Source organism: Halyomorpha halys, unplaced genomic scaffold (assembly GCF_000696795.3).
Source record: "Halyomorpha halys isolate HHAL.00 unplaced genomic scaffold, Hhal_1.1 Scaffold650.1, whole genome shotgun sequence".
Taxonomy (NCBI): domain Eukaryota; kingdom Metazoa; phylum Arthropoda; class Insecta; order Hemiptera; family Pentatomidae; genus Halyomorpha; species Halyomorpha halys.
The window spans coordinates 267003-288036 of record NW_027109230.1 but is presented as its reverse complement, the minus strand read 5'-3'; the positions used below and the strand labels follow the sequence as shown (position 1 = coordinate 288036).

The 21034-nt window shown below is 32.2% G+C and overlaps 1 protein-coding gene across 1 annotated transcript in view; it reads left to right on the top strand.

The window, feature by feature from the left end:
• Positions 1 to 21034, top strand: part of LOC106685025 (uncharacterized) — a 90846-nt gene that overhangs the window by 4252 nt on the left and 65560 nt on the right. The window contains exons 2-3 of the mRNA XM_014427484.1: positions 6674 to 6860; positions 12061 to 12323. Coding sequence (XP_014282970.1) covers positions 6674 to 6860; positions 12061 to 12323 — 450 coding nt within the window. The remainder of the gene's footprint in view (positions 1 to 6673; positions 6861 to 12060; positions 12324 to 21034) is intronic.

Sequence of the window (21034 nt, the reverse complement as noted above, 5' to 3'; positions counted from 1 at the left end):
TATATTTTTTTTTTCGCTAAGCCCCCGGAGAGCGAGGGCCCTATATCACTTTCGAAAAATTAGCCTAAAGCGGGAAGGAGAGACTTCGAGATAGAGCAAAATATTTAAAAAGCCCCTGAAATCGAAAAACGGCATCAAACCAGCCACTCCCGCCCTCCATGGTAGCCTTACTTATCTGTCTTTTAGAACAGACAATTATAGCGAGTAGGTTGGTCGATGAACGACATTTCACAATCTCACAAGAGGAGATCGTAACGCTAGAAAAAAGGCCATCCTTCCCCGCCCCGCTTAAACCCCGGATAGCGAGGGCCCTATATCACTTTCGAAATAGTAGCTTAAAACGGGAAGGAGAGACTTCGAGATAGAGCAAAGTATTTAAAAAGCCCCTGAAATAAAAAAACGGCAGACTATTATATTAATAATTATAATTTTACAAAAAAAATAACACTGCACATCGATTTTTCGGGAAGGGACCTTCAGTTTAGGAATTTATTTTATGTAATAAATTTATTAGGGTTAATATCATCTAAATCTTACTTAACAAAATTATCTAAGCAAAAATACAAGGGACTTTGATTAATGTTAGCTAGCAGAGAGAAAGAATATAGAAATGAAGCTTAAAAAGCCCGTAAAAAATGAAGGAAAGAAAGATCATCGATAGAAGCACTCAGTCAAATATCAAGACAGGTCGAAATAATGTTATGTTTCCTCCACATTGATGTTTAAGAGTTTTTCATGGTTACTTATTGCGTGGTCTACATCCCTTAACATGCACTAACTGTGACGTGAACAGAACTGTGAAGCGTATCCTTCTTAAGTGCATAGAACTTACATCGTTACATCAGAGATTTCCAACACTACAGGAAATCCTACACAATGCCGGAAAAGTGACCAAAAAGTATAATAATAATAAAGTGTACCAAAGTTTCAATCATCATACTACTTTATAAAGTTAATTATAAGAGTAAGTCAAAGTTATTTCTTGTTTGTAATTCTTAGGACAACTTCTAAGTTCTGATTATTGCAACACGGGGTGCGAAGGGGTAATTTAAAATGGTCTGCTAAAACATATTTGTTTGTTTTATATAGTAAATATTGCTTACAGAAATTTTTTTTTATTGATGAATATATTGTTAATGATGTTAAATTCTTTCTCCTTTCATTTCACATGGAGGCGACGTGCTAACAGTCCATTTCTCTTAAATCCTATTAAGTTACGAATCTCAAAAAAAAAAGTTGGGCTGTCTTTTTTGAACGACTTAGGCGAATCAAACGAACTTGTAGACGATTAATGTTAGCTACATGGAAGAGAATTAGCACAGGCTGGTGCATGTAGGAATCTGGAAGGTGTGTTGCTCCAATAAGGTATTGGATATTGCAGCGCTTTAGGAGATAAAATGGAGAGTGGAAGAAATAATGGATCTGGGATCGTATATGATAATTAGCAGGGACTATGGAACAAATATCTTAGGTATTGGCTTCATAATTAGGAAAAATTTGAAGTATTTATTATTAGGATATATGATAGTCTCAGAAAGAGTATGTGTAGTATGACTAAAAGGAAATGTTTTTTAATACTTTAATTATCAGTGTGCATGAACCAAAAGAGGACAGCGAAGAGGAAGAAAGTGACAATATCAAAGAGGAGTTCTTCAGACCAGCAATAGTATGTTTAGGAGCTAAGAAATTTCTATTGATAAGCGAATTAGATGCATCTAGTTCGCCCGAGAAAAATGTATAGTGGTTAGAAGTACTCACTTCTCCCATGAAGAAATACAAAAGAAAATATGGATGGAAAAAGTAGAAATCGAACAGATTCTCAACAATGTTCTCATTGACTCAACACACTGGTCTGATATAAATGATGTGGAAAGGTATCGAGGCGCTGACGCACATACCTGAACCAGAATTATGGATAAAGTTCCGTACCGACAGAGAATAAGAATGCAAAAATTATAAATTCGCTATGAGGCAAGGAGAACCATTATCTGGTTTACATAGATTTAGAGTATGAAATAAGAGCATTATAACAGGCAGACATAACATCTACCCAACTCTGATGATATCGCAATAACGACAAGAGATATAAAGGCATTAGGAGGGAATTTTGGAGAACTTGAAAGGCTAGTAAAACAACTATGGCTCCTAATTAATGAAAAAAAGACTAATTACGTGCTAACCCAACCGTGGGGAGGAGTTAAAATATCAGAATTGGAAATTACACACAGAAAGCAAGGAACTGATGCTTCGCCATGAGAAAAAGTCTTAATTATATAGCTCCTCACAGGTTCAAGATTATAGTGTGCAAGAGAGTCGTAAGACCTGTAACCAATGGTTTTGAAACCCGGCAGATATCTAAGATGTCAGAAAGCATAGGGAGACACGTTTTGCGTAGGATCTAAAGTCCAGGATGTGAACATGGACAATGTAGAATCCCAACACTACAACTGACGACCATTCCTTCGCCCTGAAATATACGATATCTAGCGCCATTGGACTGCAAGGTTTTCATAACTTTTTTCTTTATCTTCATCATTACCCTTGATCAAGTTGTGTTGGTGTCTTTATTTCAGTTTTATAACATATGAGTGTGGTCGGAAATTGTTAGCGTTTGTTATGGAGGACCGAAAAGTGAACAATGTTATGTACGCTCTAGGGACGCTGCAAGCTGTACAAAAAATGGAATGTAATTGACTCAATTTGTAGGAATTTTTTTGAGGGATATAAATCGGAAATAGCTTAATTTTCTAGTTACAAACGAATTTTGTTGTTTTCCCTATTTTCGTTGTAGAAATAACGCCTTTCTGGGAGAAAAAACTGAAATTTGTGTTCAGACCCCCCTCCCCCCAAAATATAATAATAAAAAATAATTTATAATACATAAATCATAAAAAATAAACTTCTACGAATTTTTTATGAAAACATCCTTTTTCAAATCCAAATGACTGAATTTCACAAGTTCAACACTGATCTGGATGGCAATGTTTATAATTTACGTGGACCCAAATCACTTGCTCATAAACCTACTTCTTGAATGCCCAATCTTCAGATTTGCTAGAGCTAGCATTATCTTCAGGGCTTGAACGTATACTGGCACTATTAACAGCGAACGTATGTGATAAAGTTAAAAATCTTTCCTGTTATTGTTGAAGCTCTCAATTTTTCCCAAAAACTATGCGAAAAATATTGATATAAGTGTATTTTATTTTTTATTTTGTTCAAGGTTTTTCACAAATTTCAAAAAAAAAAAACTCTCCAGAAAATCTAACTGAATATGGCTAGGCTTGTTGGTTTTTGCTCTAATTTTGATTTAGAGGTATTGAAAAAATCATAGCTATAAACATCCTTACCACGTTTCCATCCATCAAACCGTGCAGAGATTTAGTCGCCTGTGTAAGGATACTCTGAGAGTGTTTTCTGTGTAGAACCACCTGGAGGAAGAGATTGGTCTTTAGCCTTCAAGATGCTGTATATTATTATATTCCGTTTAATTAGCATAAAATAAGCCTAATTCCATCATTTTATTTTACTTAAATACGGTCAATTTTTATCCTCATCTCATTCTATGAAAACTTTATTATTACTATTATACCTTTAAAACAAAAATTGGGCAAGGAGATTAATTTCATTAAATTAATGGTGATCGAAGAGACCCATACTCGCACACACCTGCTGAATACAAATTACTATATAAAGGTTCGACCCAATTTGCCGCCTCTTATAGAAAATTTGACATAGAACAAACATCGCTTTCCGCAAACCCTTCAGAATTAATAAATGTCCAATCAACCTACCGTTATCTACTTTGGCTTATATTAAATTAATTAGTAATTAAATGATGATTGATTGCGATTTTGAATGAATGGTTAATGGAATGAAATAAGAATAGAAGGAAACCAGTTTTAAAGTAACTTCAGGCTCATTGTGAATAATTTATAACACAATCAACGGTGTGATTTTCGAGTTAGTCAATAATTAAAAAAAAAAATGTTTCTCAGTTTCGATTAATTACGATGACTACGATCTCATTTGTTAAGGGATCATATAAATAAAATGCAAATTACGTTTACCTGAAGAAAAAGAACAGTGATTTTTTATCGCCTATAAAGATATATTTAAACCTTATGACTAATTTGAGATTTAAACAAATCGAGCTAGTTCTAGCCTTATTAGATGGAGGATTTAATACACTACACAATTAGAAACTAATTGCTATATGTTATTTACTGGTATAATTATATTACTATACATTATAAGTTCATTTTTGGGTCCATTTTTAAAATTAAAAATGGATCCATTTAAATATATATCTATATATATATATATTTATTGAATGAATATATATAGATATATATAAAAATGAAGTTTTTTTTTTCTCAAGATTTTAAGCAAAACAGTATTTTAATTTACTTGACGAGACTATTAAATATGGAGACAGGGAACACTTGGACAATATCGTATATTGTTAAGTTTTAGCAAGAATTTTTTGAACTTAGCGTAGAAATAGAAGGAACAGGATGATAATTTAGAATTAAGAGTTTGTGATGCGACGAAGGAAAGTAACCCCATAGATTGATTGAAGTTGATAACTAACAAACATATGAATCTGAGAAAAAATTAATTTTATGTTTTTTCATTAATGTTTTAGATTGGAAAAATCAATTTTAATTTCAGAAAACTATCATAATTCGAGATTTAGAACATAAAGAAAATAATATCCAGAATATTCATAAAAAAGAAATTCCCTATTTTTCCTAAAGTCAAATTTAACCGGATTCAGAAATTCTTTACAAGATAAGCAAGGCAAACTTAACACTTAATAGGATTCCCGAGATCTACTAAAAACTATGAACTACGTTAGGGGTGTAACTTCGAGATTAAAGGTTCATGAAAGACATTAGGGCTTAGAGGACCGTATAGAGTTTAAAAGGCCAAGGTTAATCCATTGACAGTTTATCCCAAGACGGTCACAGGCGTCAAGCACCAAATGGTTTAAAGTATTAAACGGAAGATAAAACATTTTATAATAACAAAGCACTTCCTGAAGAGGAAAATATGCTAAAAATCATTTTTAAAAAATAAAAGATTAAAGGTTTTAAATTCACAATTTCAATAAACCCAAAGCTATTAATGTAGCCTGAATTGTATTCTTATAGAACCAATGGTCCGGAAATCTAATAAAATGGTTGCCGGGAATTAAATTTATACAAATTGAAAACCAATATTTCAGTCAGATTGGGCGAGATTATAAGCCATTGCAAAGACTCAATGGTGCATAAAAATTTTTATCTTCCCTGTGCTTGAAGATGATAAATTGATAAAGAGTTTAATGGAGTGGTTTAAATGCAATTTAATCATAAATTTATCCGTCTAAATGGTTCATTAGATATTTTAATTACTTATATTTCTATCATGATAGAAAATATATAAGCAGCAACATATTTATGTTTTCCAAAACAAAATATATTATCTATATTAAATAAAACTTAGTGAAAAAGTACATAAATTAAGTTACAATATTCAGTATGAGAAGATCTTATAAAGGACATTCCGTTTATTATAATTTACTCTGAATTTCAGTTAATCAATTTCAGTTACTCAGGATCACAAGTTGAGTTTCGATTTTTAATGAAAGTAGTTATTTTGTTCATGATTATGAAATAAATAAATTGTAATATTAACATAATAAAAAACTCTGGAACTTAAAATGTTAAAATTTTAATATTAGAATCAATTATTTTAAATACTAATTTGTTTGTAGCATGTTGGTTAATTTTCCAAATTATTAAAATTTTGGTCGTTTTTAGAAGTTTGAAATTTGGTTGTTGTTGTTGTTTGTTGCTTAAAGGCGTAAAACCCTCTGGTCATCAACGCCTATGACATGGTAAAAGTAAAAAAAAAACAAATAAATAAATAAATAAAAAATAGAAAAATAAAAAAAAAAATAGAAAAATAATTTTAAAAAAAATAAAATAAAAAATAATATAAAATAAAATAAATAAACAGCATAAAAATCGAAGAGGAGTTATAATTTATAAAGAAGGCGATGTGCTTTTAAAAATCAAATACTCGTGTAATTTTAGCTTCCTAATATATAATATAGCTTCCTAGAGTTTCGGATAAATTTGGGGTCAGGCCTATCCTGTTTATTGTTGGCAAATAGTGAGTACACTCTTCAAAAATATGTTTGAAATTTGGTTTTTCAGTGTTTATAATTATATGGATAAAAAAGCAATTAATATCATAAGCTTAATCTAGATTTGTAATCAATGTAGTTTAGATTTTTGGGTATGTTAGCGCAAATGTAAAAGTGTTTAGTGACTTTGTTTTGTTTGAAGTTTAGATAAACTTTACATATATTAAAAGTAATTATTATGCAATAAAGTTGATTTTTGCAGGATTTGGGTTTTTTTCTCGGATTGCACTAAAATCCGATCTCTAGTTATGAGTGATTGTTTAGCTTATAGGCAACCATTATCACATTAATGATCATGATGATTGAATACACACTATCTATCTAAGAATAGCTGGTTCAGAAACTTGATGATTAATAAAACTAAACGTTCTTTTAAAAATTTTAATAACGCTGATTTAAAACATAACCTTTATTTATCATTATTATATAAATATATATTTATATCAGGGTAAATGTATAACTGTCCTTGGCGCACAGGTCCCTGAACCCCCGCCTGAGCCAGCGGCTGACAGAGCTGGCCGAACTTGACCCAGTGGCGCTGATCAAGAACACGTCCAGCTTGGTGTCATTCGGACTCCTCGCCGTCGATCTCTTTCTTCTTCACAATGTCCAGAGGATAGCATTCAACGAGAAGCAAGCTCAGCCCCTTAGCCAGGATCCAGAGGTAAGCAAAGCAATCTACTCCGAGTCTGGGGACCTTACTCTTGAATGCATTTTCTTTGAATTCTAAAGTAGAGGGAATACATTTGACTAAAATTTAAAACTAATACTAACACACGTTATTTTATAATATTGGGATTTTATCGATCCATTCTTGTTTTTCAATAGAAAATAAAATTACTCTCGTTTAAATATTTGCAATACACAACTTTAAAGTTAAAATCATAAAAGAGTGGGAAAAAATTAAATTATTTCATATGCTCAACAAGATGAAAATATTTTATATAGTTGGGAAATTTTACATTTTTCTCCTTCGCCCTAATGAAGTTTTAAGGAATTTCTATGGACTAGAGTAAAAAGAAAAATATGTTTCGATATTTCTTCCTCGGATCGTATATGTGCAATTATTTATGCAACTTCCCTTACCTCAATTTTATATAATAAATATATATCACAATCATAATTTAATTATGACTAAAAATATTCAACTATGATACTGTCAACATATTATTATTACTTTTACTTACCTGAAATAAATAATAAGAGAAAGTATTGCAATCGTTAAAAATTTCGAATTAGAGTCATCTACGGAGATACACGTTTTGAATTCTGAATTTTGAATTGCAAGTAGGATTGAAATATTTGTCTGAAGGACTGCCAGAGTACAGTGTTGATCCACATTACACGGCACCAAACGTTTATCATAAGTAACCTTTGCGGTAAGATAACTGTTCCAAAGGCGATTTCTCGCTCTGCTTGCCCTCATCTTCAATAGTTCTTCTTTACTTCTCTTTTTTGTTTTGTGATTTCCTTGTCGGATAAAAAATTAGAGCTACGGAAAACGTTATTTTGTTATCGAACTCTACTGATAACATTCGATCACTAAATAAACAATCAAACTTCATTTTAAATTATTTTTAAATAATGAATTAGAAGTTCATAAACATTATTACTTGCTACAGTTGTTTTATTAAATATCTAATTTGAATTAGAAAATCATACATTAAAAAGAAATATCTTGAGGATTAAGTACAATTCAAAGTAGGCATTAATTACTAAGGATTAAATCAAACGGAATCGCAATGTGGTCAGCCTTCATAGAATAAATGTTAAGTCCAGGATATGGTAAATTATCTAATTAATTTGATTGAGGAAAACATATTTGGACTCCGACGCCCCCAAAATATTTCAATCAAAAAATAATAATGAAATAATAGATCAGATACACAATCTGGTGTATAAAATTGATTTATATATTTTAGACGTTACAAAAAAAAAAAAAAAATTACCCAGTAAATACAGCTATACATAAAAAATATATAACGATCACTCCCATAAGTTGCTTACATCAAAATATTTTTAAAAAAAATATAACTGGGATGAAGAGCATTGTGTTTTAAAATGCCCAACGAATTTTAATGTATATAAATTCGTTGGGCATTTTAAAACACAATGCTCTCTCTTCATCCCAGGTATAGGACCAGATTTGTTTTGAAAACATGTATTACTGTTAAAATTATATTAGCTGAATGGTTATATTCATTCATATTTGGACAAAATTTATTAATTTTTAAAATCTGAATTCAACGTAAATTGTTTTAAATTAAATTGTTTTTGATCTCCAATAAAGCATACAGATTGTCACTTTTTGCATTCATATCCATAATTCATTTATACTAATTTTTTTCAAAACGAGAGTTCTATTAGTTTGCAGTTTACTCTGGTAGATTTATTATTTAAATATTTTTGTTTGTGAAACTGAGGAATTGTTTTTCTTCAATCGTTATGATTGATGTTCCTTAATTAAAAATGGAATCCTCTAAAAGAAAAAAAGTTATTTATAATAAATACTCTTACTATGTACATTTAATATGTAATTCAACATTTTAACCAATACTAAGAAAATTTTATATGATTTTAAAACAATTATTGTCATAAGTTTATTGCTAAATAGGAAATAAAAATTCCGTAAAATTACTTAGTAGGGCATTAACTGTTGTACAAGAGTCAGAAAGCATGTCAGGATCACTCGGCTAACCGTCAGTGGCGACATTTCAGCGAGCTGAAAAAAAAACAAGCAAAAAATATTAAAACTTTATCTTTCAAATCCATTCGTTGATCATTTTATTTAAAATTGTGTAAGGAGAATCATTATTTTATAATTATTGTAATATTTTGTGCTTAAGGTGTTCAATTTTATGAATTTAAATATATTTCTCTTTTTGAATCTCGTTATGATAAAAATGGCACAATTACGTCCAGCAAATGTTGACTTGATTTTGTTCTACCTCTTTTTCATTAAAAATTAATTAATTATTCCTTTATTCGAAATTGGGAATAAATTATGAGCGCCGGAATGGTAATTAGTGATGAGAGGTGACGAAGGCTCCCCAATGTGCAATTATTCGGATATCAATATCTTTTCAAATAATGAGGTGACAATAGTTAACCGTAGATTTATTAAGATTTTAATTTTTCATAGAATATTTTATAATTCTTACTTCTAGTTGGGGAAAAAGAAATCCACTATTTTTTTGGGATATAGCTGTATCGATCGATATCTCGTAAAGTAGTGATCAAACAATTTCAAATTTATGCTCGTTTTTAAGGTGATATTTTGGACTAAAAAAATTCATTTGCTGATTTTTGTTCGGTCCATTCAGTTGTGAGTGTTAAAGATGGAAGTCAACAAAGAGAAAATGCGATACATTTTACAGTTTTAATAAAGGCGAAAATGCAAGCCAGGTTGCTGAAATTGGGAATGTTGTTTCCCGATTTTGTGAAATTATGGTCCCTGTAATTATAAAAGTCTGTAACAGTTAATTATGCACAATTTTGGTTTCGTTGATTCCGTTCGAGTATTTTTGATGTTAAAGACGCATTTCACACTGGTAGGCCCGTTGCCGAAAATGTCAGAAATAATAGTAGTCGTAGAATCGCCTAGGAGCTAAAGATCGACCGTAAAACAGTTTTAAATCATTTGCACAAAACAGAGTTCAAAAACAAACAAATCTTCCAACATAAGATAAATTCTCACGGGACACCTCTTAGGGGACAAAAAGTAGGACACTCCAGCCGAGTTAACACTAAACAATTCAGAACAAGGTATTATTTGATATAAAAGTCTGGCCTTAACATTTTATTTTTATGGTTACTAGTAGAGCTACCAACTTTACGAGGTTTGGTTAAAATAAAAATATACGTTTCATAAACCTTTTCTGTTGCGCACAAATCTTCAATCTCGGTCGATTCAATTGCGCTATCCAATAAATACACAGTCAATAAAATTGCAAAAAAAAAAAAAACCGTTCGAAGGCTATGGGCTCGATATAGATGAGACTATTGGCTCATCTATTGAGACCTTATTAAAAAGCTTTAAATGATTAATTTTCTAAATTTGGTGCTTACCCTTGAAAAATTGAAATTTCTGAGTCAACGTTTTAATCACTAGCTGTAGATAAACAATAATACAATGGAAATTTTAAAAATATAATGTAGGGTTGTGGTGTTCCCAACAGGTAGTTTGCGGGCAACAGATATTCAGCTGTAGGAGGTTGAGGAAGCACATTTCCTTGTCCACACACATTGTGTTTTCTTTAATTATCCATTTATCACCCTGCCCTATCTGTTTAGGCAATACGAGTGTGGGTAGTTTTTTCCTCCACCAGCTTTGGGAGATCGCTCTCCGTCAGAACATAGAGTCCTGTCTCCCTCATCACCTTGAATCTCAGTGACTCATAGGCGGTACAGACGAGTACAACGTGCGGTTTCTGGAACCAGACAAATTGGGCATAAGAGATCGATGTTTATGCCATGTGCGGTGAGCTTAGCTCGGAAACCCCCATGGCTCGTAAGGAACAGCGAGAACCAGTAGTCGTGGAGAACCCACGTTGATTTTAGGCGTGAACCAACGGTAGGAATATACTTCTTTAGGGTAGCTACTTTTGGGCTATTCACCCACCGTCGTTTCCATTCTTGCATGGTTTGTTATCGAAGGATCCTCTTCCAATGCCTGGGTCTTCACCAATACGAACTTAGAGATTCTCCAGTAATTCCACCAGACCTTCCCTCTTTACCGTATGTCGGTAATAGTCTTTCCGCAGGAGAAGGTCAATAGGTACTCCTCCTGCTAGCACCTCATGAGATACTGTTCTGTATGCTCGAGTGACTCGCAGCAGAGCCATTCTCTGGATTGTCGCTAACCAGCTCTTCTGCCTTCTGCCTGCGAGAGATATGGATTCCATGCAGGGGACGCATATTTCAAGATACCCACAACCACTCCTTTATAAATGGTCAATGTTCTAGGTATCTAAAGCCCCAAAATGCGCCCCCGAAACGATTAAGTCCATTAAGAGCAAGGTCTACTTCTCATGTCTATGTGAGGCGTCACATTGAAGTTTCTTCCAAGTCTTATGCCAAGGTATGTGACAACCTCACTGGGTCATATAACTGCTCCTTGTATCCTGAGAGTAATAGAGTGGCCCTGTATGTCGTACCCTTTAAGAGTATAGTTTAAGTCTTGGCAGCAGCCATCTTTAGCTTCTTCTTCTCACGCCATGCTCCTATCACGTTGGCACACCGACCAGCTTCTTCTTTTAATCTGGCTCTGCTGTTTGACGCCACTACTACATTTCTACATAAGCTGTGCCAGGAAATCGCTCCTCTTCAAGCACTCCCAACAACTCTTCAAAGACCAATTTCCACAAAGCAGGACCAAGGACAGATGTCTGTGCGCAACCTCTTTCCATGGTATCTTCTATTTCATAGAAGTTGCCTCGTATCTTAACCGTTCTGTTCTCAAGGTAACTCTTCAAGAGGTCGTACAAGTTGCTCGGGGTCCCATATTTTTGCAAGTGCTGCATACTGCATTTTTAAGCAATCTAATCAAAAGTTTTCATTTTCCCCATTGCCCATAGTAGAGGGTCTGCACATGGTTCATTTTCAGATTTATTGGGCAGCTTCTATGGGTTGAAATTTACTGATTTAGGGTTATATCTTAGTTATAAATTTTGTTTTCTATACCGATTCGAGATTGTATTACACAATCAGCAATGTAGCATTCGGTGGAGGTCACCAAATTGTTACAGTACATCAGTACAAATTAAGAGCCCTTGGACAGCCGTGTGAGTTAGAGCGTGTTATTATGTGTTAAAGAATGTTGGAATATAAATTCTCACTTACAGAACCTGATTTCCTCTCGACAGGTATTAGCCCTGAACTCACTATTCGACGGTAGCCGACAGGAGCGAAGACAGAGGCCAGGAGGTGGTGTCCTCGGTGAGGTGATGGGCTTTCTGCAGGGGGCGGTGCGGGGAGTGGTCAACCTGGGCCGCGCTTACAGGAGGGCGCACAGAGCGCGGTCCGTTGGGCCCACTCCTCTTGACTGCATCTGGACTCTCTACTGCCGCAGCCTCGACAAGACGGCCAAGCTATCGGGTCCTTATGGATTCCTCGCCAAGATGAATAGGTATGTACAATGTTATTTTAAATTGTAGCATAATTAAATTTGTATCATTTCAATTTAGGAGACATTACTGTACTAAATGTTAGTAGGGTTAGTGTAGTCTTGGACTTAACCTAACCTAACCCACTTCAGGATATAACTATCCCAAGGCTTATTTATTGCCAGTTTATATTATGATTAAACATCTTAACATCAATGGCGTAAACCTGACCCATCAATCATTTCTCTTGAGTTACTTTCAGGAGAAATTATTCCTTTATAAAAAAATCTTATAAGGTCTATATAATTAGGCCAATTCACTAGCAGTTGTGTATTACAAACTTACTTTTATAAGGTATAATGATAGACTGCTAAATCATATAGACATTAGGCTTCCCGTTACAATCTATTTGAATATGCTTTATCAACAACTTACACACATAATAGCTTATATAATATCTACTAGATTCCTCTCTAACACCAAAAATACAGGTCCTTAGATGTCTAAAGCAAATGGTGTGGACTGGAAAGAAGAAGCGTAAACTATAGGATATTAGAGGCTGGGTAGTAGAGAACAGAAAAGAAATGGACTAATACATAGAACACGTCTAAAGTTTTGGGCCGTTTGTAGCTAAGATAGTTAAGCGACTGCCTCACGATTGCAGTGGCGCTGGTTCGAATTCCTAACTAATTTTAAGTGATGAAGATTATAGTTAGGATGGTATTTTGGAAGTAAAGGACATATAGTTGTTTCAGGAAGAAATATAAGAACGGTCTTTTGAAATTAATTATTTGAATAGGACATCAAGAACCTGCCATCTTTAGGAAAATCCATGAAATAGTAGGGCACTGGACCAAATTGTCTGAATATGTTCAGAATGGACAACGTCTCTGAGCTCAGAGCAACAATATTTTGCTTATTTGCTATAAATTCAGGATGAGTGAGTAATCTATATGGCACCAAGGAGGTGAGGTCGAAATGAGAGAAGAGAACACTACGAACAAAGTATAAGCTCCAAAGAAACCTCAATATCAGTCCAGCAAAAGTGTAATATCTTAATTGTTCAATGTTATCCCATTCAAAATTAATTTATTATTAATCTATTATCAAAATAATCCTAAAATTACTAATGCAGATTGTATTCCCTTTTCGGTAAAACCCAAAAAGATCGTTTTTTTTTTGTTTTTTTGTGTAACTCATTGAATAATAGATTTTATTTGCCCTTTTTATCATACTTAATTTATTTTAAATTCATTATGAATATAGTCCACTAATTAGTTTTACCAGGCTACCAATTAATTTTGATAATAACCCCCAATATTTTCCCACAATCACCCCATAGAATATCTGAATTTAACAAGTGTATTATTAATAAAGAATGGTACCTTTTTTTACTAATCAATATTTAATATATTTTATTGTACATTTTATTTGAATTATAGGAAAATTTTGATTTGAATGCACTTTGGTTGTCAATTAATATCCACCAAGATATTCCTGGAGTAAAATTTTTAAAATTAATAAATAAAATAGTAAAAAAATTGAATTAAAAATCAGCTAGTAAAATATAACGAATAATAAATAAACATAAAAGTAAATTGATTATTTTTTTAAATCAGTGAAATTCCTGCAGTTTTTCTATATGTGGGTTTATGAAATTTAGAACATGGTTAAGTGAGTAAAAAAAGATTTTCCAATCAAACGGTTAAAAGGGGGATTATTTACAGATATTACTATTATTACTAATATAACACATAGGACCACAAGAGCCATCTCTTGACTACGTGGAACAAATTTCCAATAAAAGAATCTACAAACAGTTGAATATAATCATGATTATCTCATTACAACTTGTGGTGTATATGGATACCACTTTACTCTCTAAACACTATTATGACCCTGATATATATCTATATCATCAACCCACGGAATCAGATATTGGCCGTAATATTACACGTGAGGTGACAGTTCATTAATTTTCCCAAAGACAGATAACTAATTCATCATAGTAAGCACCTAATTGAACTTCACACAATGATTGAGAGGTACCATTTGTACATGATTAACGTACAGAAGTATAAATCATTCAAACATACGTATTTATTTACACTATCCCTCTACATATCCTGGAAAGTCAAAACATAGTTTATTAAATCAAGAAGGATAAAGGGCTTATTAAAAAAAATTATAGAATTTAATAACGCAGCCAAGTTTAGTTGATTAAATATAAATATTTTTAAAACGATTTCTTTGTATGTAGATGCAATAAAATTTCAGGAAGCCAAAAAAAAAAAATATTACTCGAAACCTGATTCTGAAGTGGATTCACACAGTGCTTCCCAAATACATTTATGTCTGATGGAGTCGAAAGCTTTGAATTAGTCAATAAAACATATATTCTCTACGTTTCTCGATGAGCTGGTTAATACATTGGAGTTGATCTATCGTAATGAAAGTGGATGGGAAGCCAGCCTGTTCTATATCATGATCCTCATATATAATTTCTATTATTCTTTTTTTTTTTAATATATTACAAAATAGTTTGTAGGTACTTTGAGTTAATGAAATCGGGTGAAAATTTTCCAAGCTATCCTTTTTCTCTTTATTATGTATTACTATAATCTTGCTTACTTTCCACTCACTAGGGACTAACTTTTCATTGATTATTTTATTGGAGATAATACCAAGCGGTTTTGTTAAAGCTCCTTTACCTTCAATTATAAGTTCATTTGGTATAATATCATAAACTAGTTTTACTTTATGATATTATATATTAAATTATAATTAAAATACTATTTAAATGTTTGGTTTTTAATTAAAGCCAATTATTATTCTGCAACAATGATTGATGACACGGAGGGTATGAAGGAGCATCCACGTGGAGAACTCCTTAACTCGAGTTACGATTAGCTTAGTGAGTTCACCCTGTTTGTTCAGAAAACAGTCTTAGGATGTTCAATATTGATAGATACAACATATGTTCAATTAGTTTCTGACATCAAACTCTATTGTTATTGTTCGGTTATTTGCTCCAAGTTACTCCGTCTAGGCCAAGTGAAGGGTCCACTCGTCCAAATAACTGTTAATTCTAGCAGCCCAAAAACTTACGTGCCAAAGCAATCGTTTTTCTAGAACGAACACCAATGCCTCTATTTTATTATGGTATACAATTGTAGGAAATTTATTATCAAAAGCTCGAATGAATACGTTATTTAAACAAGTATGCTATTCTGAGGGGAGTTCAAATTCCAGAATTTAATCTAATTTCATTCATTCATTGTCTTGAAATAGTTTATTATATAATTATCTTGTTAGTTCTTTTAGATAAAATACTTTGAGGACATCGGATTCATTTAGGTGTTGATCAATTATTTGAGAATGCAACCATCTTAACTATTTATTTACAATCTTGATCAACTTAAAGGAGGTTAAATGGGCGGGACATGTGGCTCGAAGCAATCCATCAGGACATATCTACACTACAATGAATGCCAGTAGGTGAGAAACCACGTAGGAGGCCAAAAATCCGATGGATAGACAGAATCAACAAAGACGCAAAAGAAGGCCTGCAGTGGCAATAAAAAAATATCATTTTTCGGATAATTTATTTTTGATCATACACAATTCAATTTCTTAAGGAAGCTTACATGAATGTTATTAGTTTTAACCATAAACAATATGAAAAAAAAAATCAAACTTCATAATTCATAAGGTATATTCAAAATCGTTTCGCTCATAACTTAAATAGTCCAGTCCACTATTTAAATAACAAAGTCATCTTTTGTGCTAATAAAAGAAAGAAATATATACAAATATATCTTTTTTTAAATTAATTGAAATTTTTATGTCTGCTTTTATAATATTCCTAGAAAATAGTCTGACTATTGACACCTTATTATTTAATTTGGATAATAGTGCCCGCTATGCATTTTTTCTTTACCTCTCCCTAACAATTTTAGAAAATTTCGAATTTTTTTCGCTAGGTTACGGAGTGTTTGGACTATCTCATAAGGCTGGTGTTAATTTTCTAAGTGCACCTTATAATTGAATATTTTTCGTTAATCGATTGCTTTAATTATGAAATAAAATCAAGAATTTTTATCATTTACATCAAGTAGCTGGCGCAATTCTAGGTTGGACTGACTGTCGTCTGTTTGGCTTGTCAGATCTTAAGTCTGTATTGTGTGGAGTTGTCGAGAGAGAAGGGCTTGAGAATCTACGGGTTAGGATTGAATACGTACCTAATACATGCAACAATGATGTTAGGGAACCATTAGAAAATGAAAACGTAATTCACAATTCCGAAAGGAGTACCCCTTCTAAAATATCTTTTCAAGGCTCATTTTTAATTTGAGGCCGAAGGGTACTTCCGGACTGCTGGGTTTCGTAAGTCTTTAGAAGATGTGGGAGTTTCGAGAAAATTGCATACTTTGACATGGTCGGAGCGTTACGACCGGCCCCGTTTTGAGGTCCTAAGGAACGCACTTAAACTAGGACTAAGGAGACAATTTTATATCATAAGTACCTTAAAATCAAATATCTTGTCAATATTAAAAAAAAAAAAAGGGCACAGGCCCCTAAAACAGGTTTTAAATAGTTCAAACAAAAACTATCTCAGTAATAAAATTTGAATGAATGCAAATTTTTAAAAATAACAATGTAATCTATTATAAAATTCTTAAAATTAAAATACTTAATTGTTCTGCCTTTAAGCAATCGACTTTTTTCTCGTTACTTTAGGCCTTGTGACCTTTATAAAAAAATCAATAAAACGATTTAATCTGCTCCTCACATAAATTTGACACTTGGGTGTAATTTTCTTCTAGCAAAACTTTCCAATTTTTAAGATGAAGATTAATTGATATCACTCTTACCTTAACCTCTACATATAACACAACGGATAATGTGTATAAAAAATTTAACATTCTTAGTGAACAACTACTCAGGAAACGCTTACAATCATGATATATTGCAATAAAAACAATACATCATAACAGTATATAAAGGCCATAAACAATATTAAAAAAAAATTTCTACTAAAAATACTAAAAAAAAAAAATATAAATAAAATAAAATTCTACTTTAATGAGTTTTGACCTTTTACGTAAGTCCCATATATCTGTGTATATATGTATAGAAGTTTTCAAATTGGTTTTATAAAATATTTTTGAAAGGATACGCTAGTCCAGAATTGTAATCAGAATTTCAATTTCCCGCTCCCTTCTACGTTATTTTTAGAAAGGTAATCTATCTCAATAAGGCGATAGATTGTCACCGCTTCCACGAAAATTTGAAAGAAAATAATTTTTAAAAAACCCATTATATATGCCATTTAATGGAAAATCAGTGTTGGATACCGTTACTCCATCAATACATATACAAATTTCTAATGAATGTTTCAGACATATTTATAATTTTAAATATATATAATATTAATACATATACAAGTGTGCACCAGAAATATACTTCTAAAAGATGTGCTGGGAATCCTTTTTATCAAAATGTATATTCAACAGAAAAAAGGCACCTTCTAAAGCATTATAATGCGTAATGTATTTATTTGTTTTTTTGAGTCTGTGTCTAAATACATTGAAATAATCCCTTCTGGGATCCATAGAGGAATGATCATGTATAAAAACGTTTCCCGTTGAGAAGGATAGGCATAGAGTAAACCTGAATTTCCGATACATTGCAGCAACGCTTATAGTAGCTAAGTTCCATCCATAGCGCACTCCAGCAACTATCATTAAACTGCCCGTGAAAATTGAGACGCGAAATCCCCATTTCAGCTCAAACACCTGGAGGGACCATGGATTTACACAACTTGGAGTTATCGTAGGGAAAGACGATAATCTGCCGCATAATGTTCGGGCTTAAATGACATTTCGCATCATTTGAAGCATGTTTCGAACTTCATGACGTTCGAAACTCCGTTCAACTCCGTTTAATGACGATTTATAAAATTTTATTAATTACCAATAGGACGGGAATTAATAAAATTGAGTTATCGCTCTGAGTCCACAAGAGCTAATCAGTCGGCTTTCAGCTTATCCCTGCTTATATTCAGGAATTGCTAGAGTGAGTCATGTATAGTGGACTACTCTACTCCAAGGTTTCCAACAATGTATTTGACACCCTCTCTATGCATTGTTTTCTCAATAGGCTACGTATACGTTCGAATGAACCATTATTCTCTATTCTTCTTAGAATAGAACGAAGACCTGTCTGTGGTAATGATAAAGAACTAGTGATTGAACAATTAAAATGTTTAAAGGCACAAAATCCTACTTACAGTCGAGAAGAGTCGAGACAAATAAAGAAGTCTCGGAACACATGAGCAATTGTTTCTTCCTCTTTTGACCCTGAAGGGCACATTTGAATGTTCATAGGTCCATGCCTACCTTGTACATACCAAATTACTCACACGAACATATTAAGTATAATCAGACTTTAAAATGAGAGATTTTATTTCCTTTTTTTTCTTTTCTTTTCTGCTAAGACTGTATCGTATTCTATTATTTACCCAACAACGTTTTAAAATAAATATCAAATAATAAAAAAAAAAATAACCGATTGTTATTTAATGTTAGGATTGATTTTTTTTTTTTCTGACCTCCTTTATTGAAACGATATAGATAACAATATTGATATATACATGTATATAAATATATATATAATGGTACCCTTACTTTGCCATATGGCATTATAAGGGGTTGAGCTAGGTCCGCTGAGGGCGGGGGCTACAATTTTGGCCCAGGATTGAATACTCTGCGTAAATGTCAATTATCAGAAAATCCAAAAAGTTTAACTCCATGGGATCAAACGTTGCCGAGTTTAAAATTGGTTTTTGGGCCATGAAGGTTAGGAAGTATCACTGAACAACCAATATCATTTAAATTGGATATAAAACACTCTATTTTCAAGGATTAGCCGTTTTTACTTTCATTAAGTCCTGGGAAATGTTCGATTGTTAATTCACTGAAATCTCTAAAACTGGAATTCGATAACCTGATGTTTCCACTCAATGCCTTTCAAACTACCTTCCTTGTCAGGGGAAAAATACAACCTAAAATGACCAAAATAAAATTTTAGAGGAAATTTCTAAATTTTCAATCCTTTCGAGAAGTATAAGATTAAAACAATATGAAGAAACTCAAGACTGCTTGAACTATTCATCAGTGGAATTTTTTATTATTTTTATTTAATAAATGGTACCAAGACAGATCATTAACATGTCTTCTTCTCTACGAATCGGTTTTTTAATTATGATGGGTTGGATTTATATTTATAAAAACGAAAATTTAGTATGCTAGATAATACGAAACTCTTAATTACTACGAAAACGTCATGATTATACTTTCAATATATTTTGAAGTTATCGACTATCTTAAAAAAAAAGGAAGTAATAATTTTTATTTTAACCGGAAACAACTTATATTGTTTTAATTTATTGTGAATAAGTTTAATTTAATTCAGGAAATATGTTGCTAATCTTATATTTAATGTTTGTTTTGGGATTGGTTTATTGGTATATAAAAAGAAAAAAAATTGATGTTCTTCATTAATATGATTGATTTAGGTTTGTTAGTTTTACCGAAAATGAAAACCTTATAAATGTAGAAATAGAATGAGGACGAAGTTATTTTTATTGAAATCATTTCGGCGTATTAATTGGATACATTTTAATGATTCCATGGATACATTTCTTCTTATTGCTTAAGAAATCTCCATATAATATAATATCCAAGAAAATAATGTAGATTTAATGCTAATACTTTTTAGCATGGAATTTCCTGGAAATAATATTTCCAAATTTAAATTACAATTTTCAATGAATAACATAGGACCCAATTACCTTGGATTCTAATACGGCAAAGATAAACTCTAGGCGATAATTCCTCTGTTTCTTCCAGATTAATAACCAAAAAAAGCTTCTTGAACTTGTTGACAGGTACCTACCGTAATTTATAAAAATATTCATTTTGTTTAGACCTATAATTAATAAAAAAAATTGTTTAACGCAGGCGATTTTATTCCTTTTTTGAATTCACCTACCGATCGGTTTTAGCACTTCATCGTCCCTAATCATTCAGCTAGAAGAAGTATCAGCTCATATCATGGACAGTTAGTTTTATTTAACGTGTCAGCAAATGCCAAGAAAAATGATTAGTAACGATATTAGAACGGTTTGGTAGAAATTTAATTTTCTTACAAGTTGCGAATTGAATCTCCAAAACAATTGGATCATTATGGGCTTTCGGGGGCAGCGAACTTGCCAAGGAGAACTTTTCCACTTAACTGAAACTTCTTAATTAAAATGAGGTCGTTGTGTGACTTTAGGCCCATCTCTGATTTCTAGAATGTTTTCGTAGATGGAAGATCTTTTCGGTAATTTTACCAGCGGAGAAATAATTATCGCATTAATAACAAAATGAATTTCATTATTTGCCGCAAAGTGGAGTATATTTCTTAATTTTTATTTTTGTTTAAATATGATTAGAGGAGGGTCTTTTGATGACGAGGCTTTTTATTAAAATCAGTTAACCAATGAAAAAATTAGTGACAAAAAATTAATTAATTTTTGTAACAGAAGGTGGAAGCAAAAATAACACCTTATGAGAAATTTTAAATGAAAATCATCATGCTGACTAGTAGGGCAAAAAAAAAAAAATAATATATATATATTGTTCTCGATCAGCTGATATGGACCTGTCAGCTGACTGTCCGTAACTTA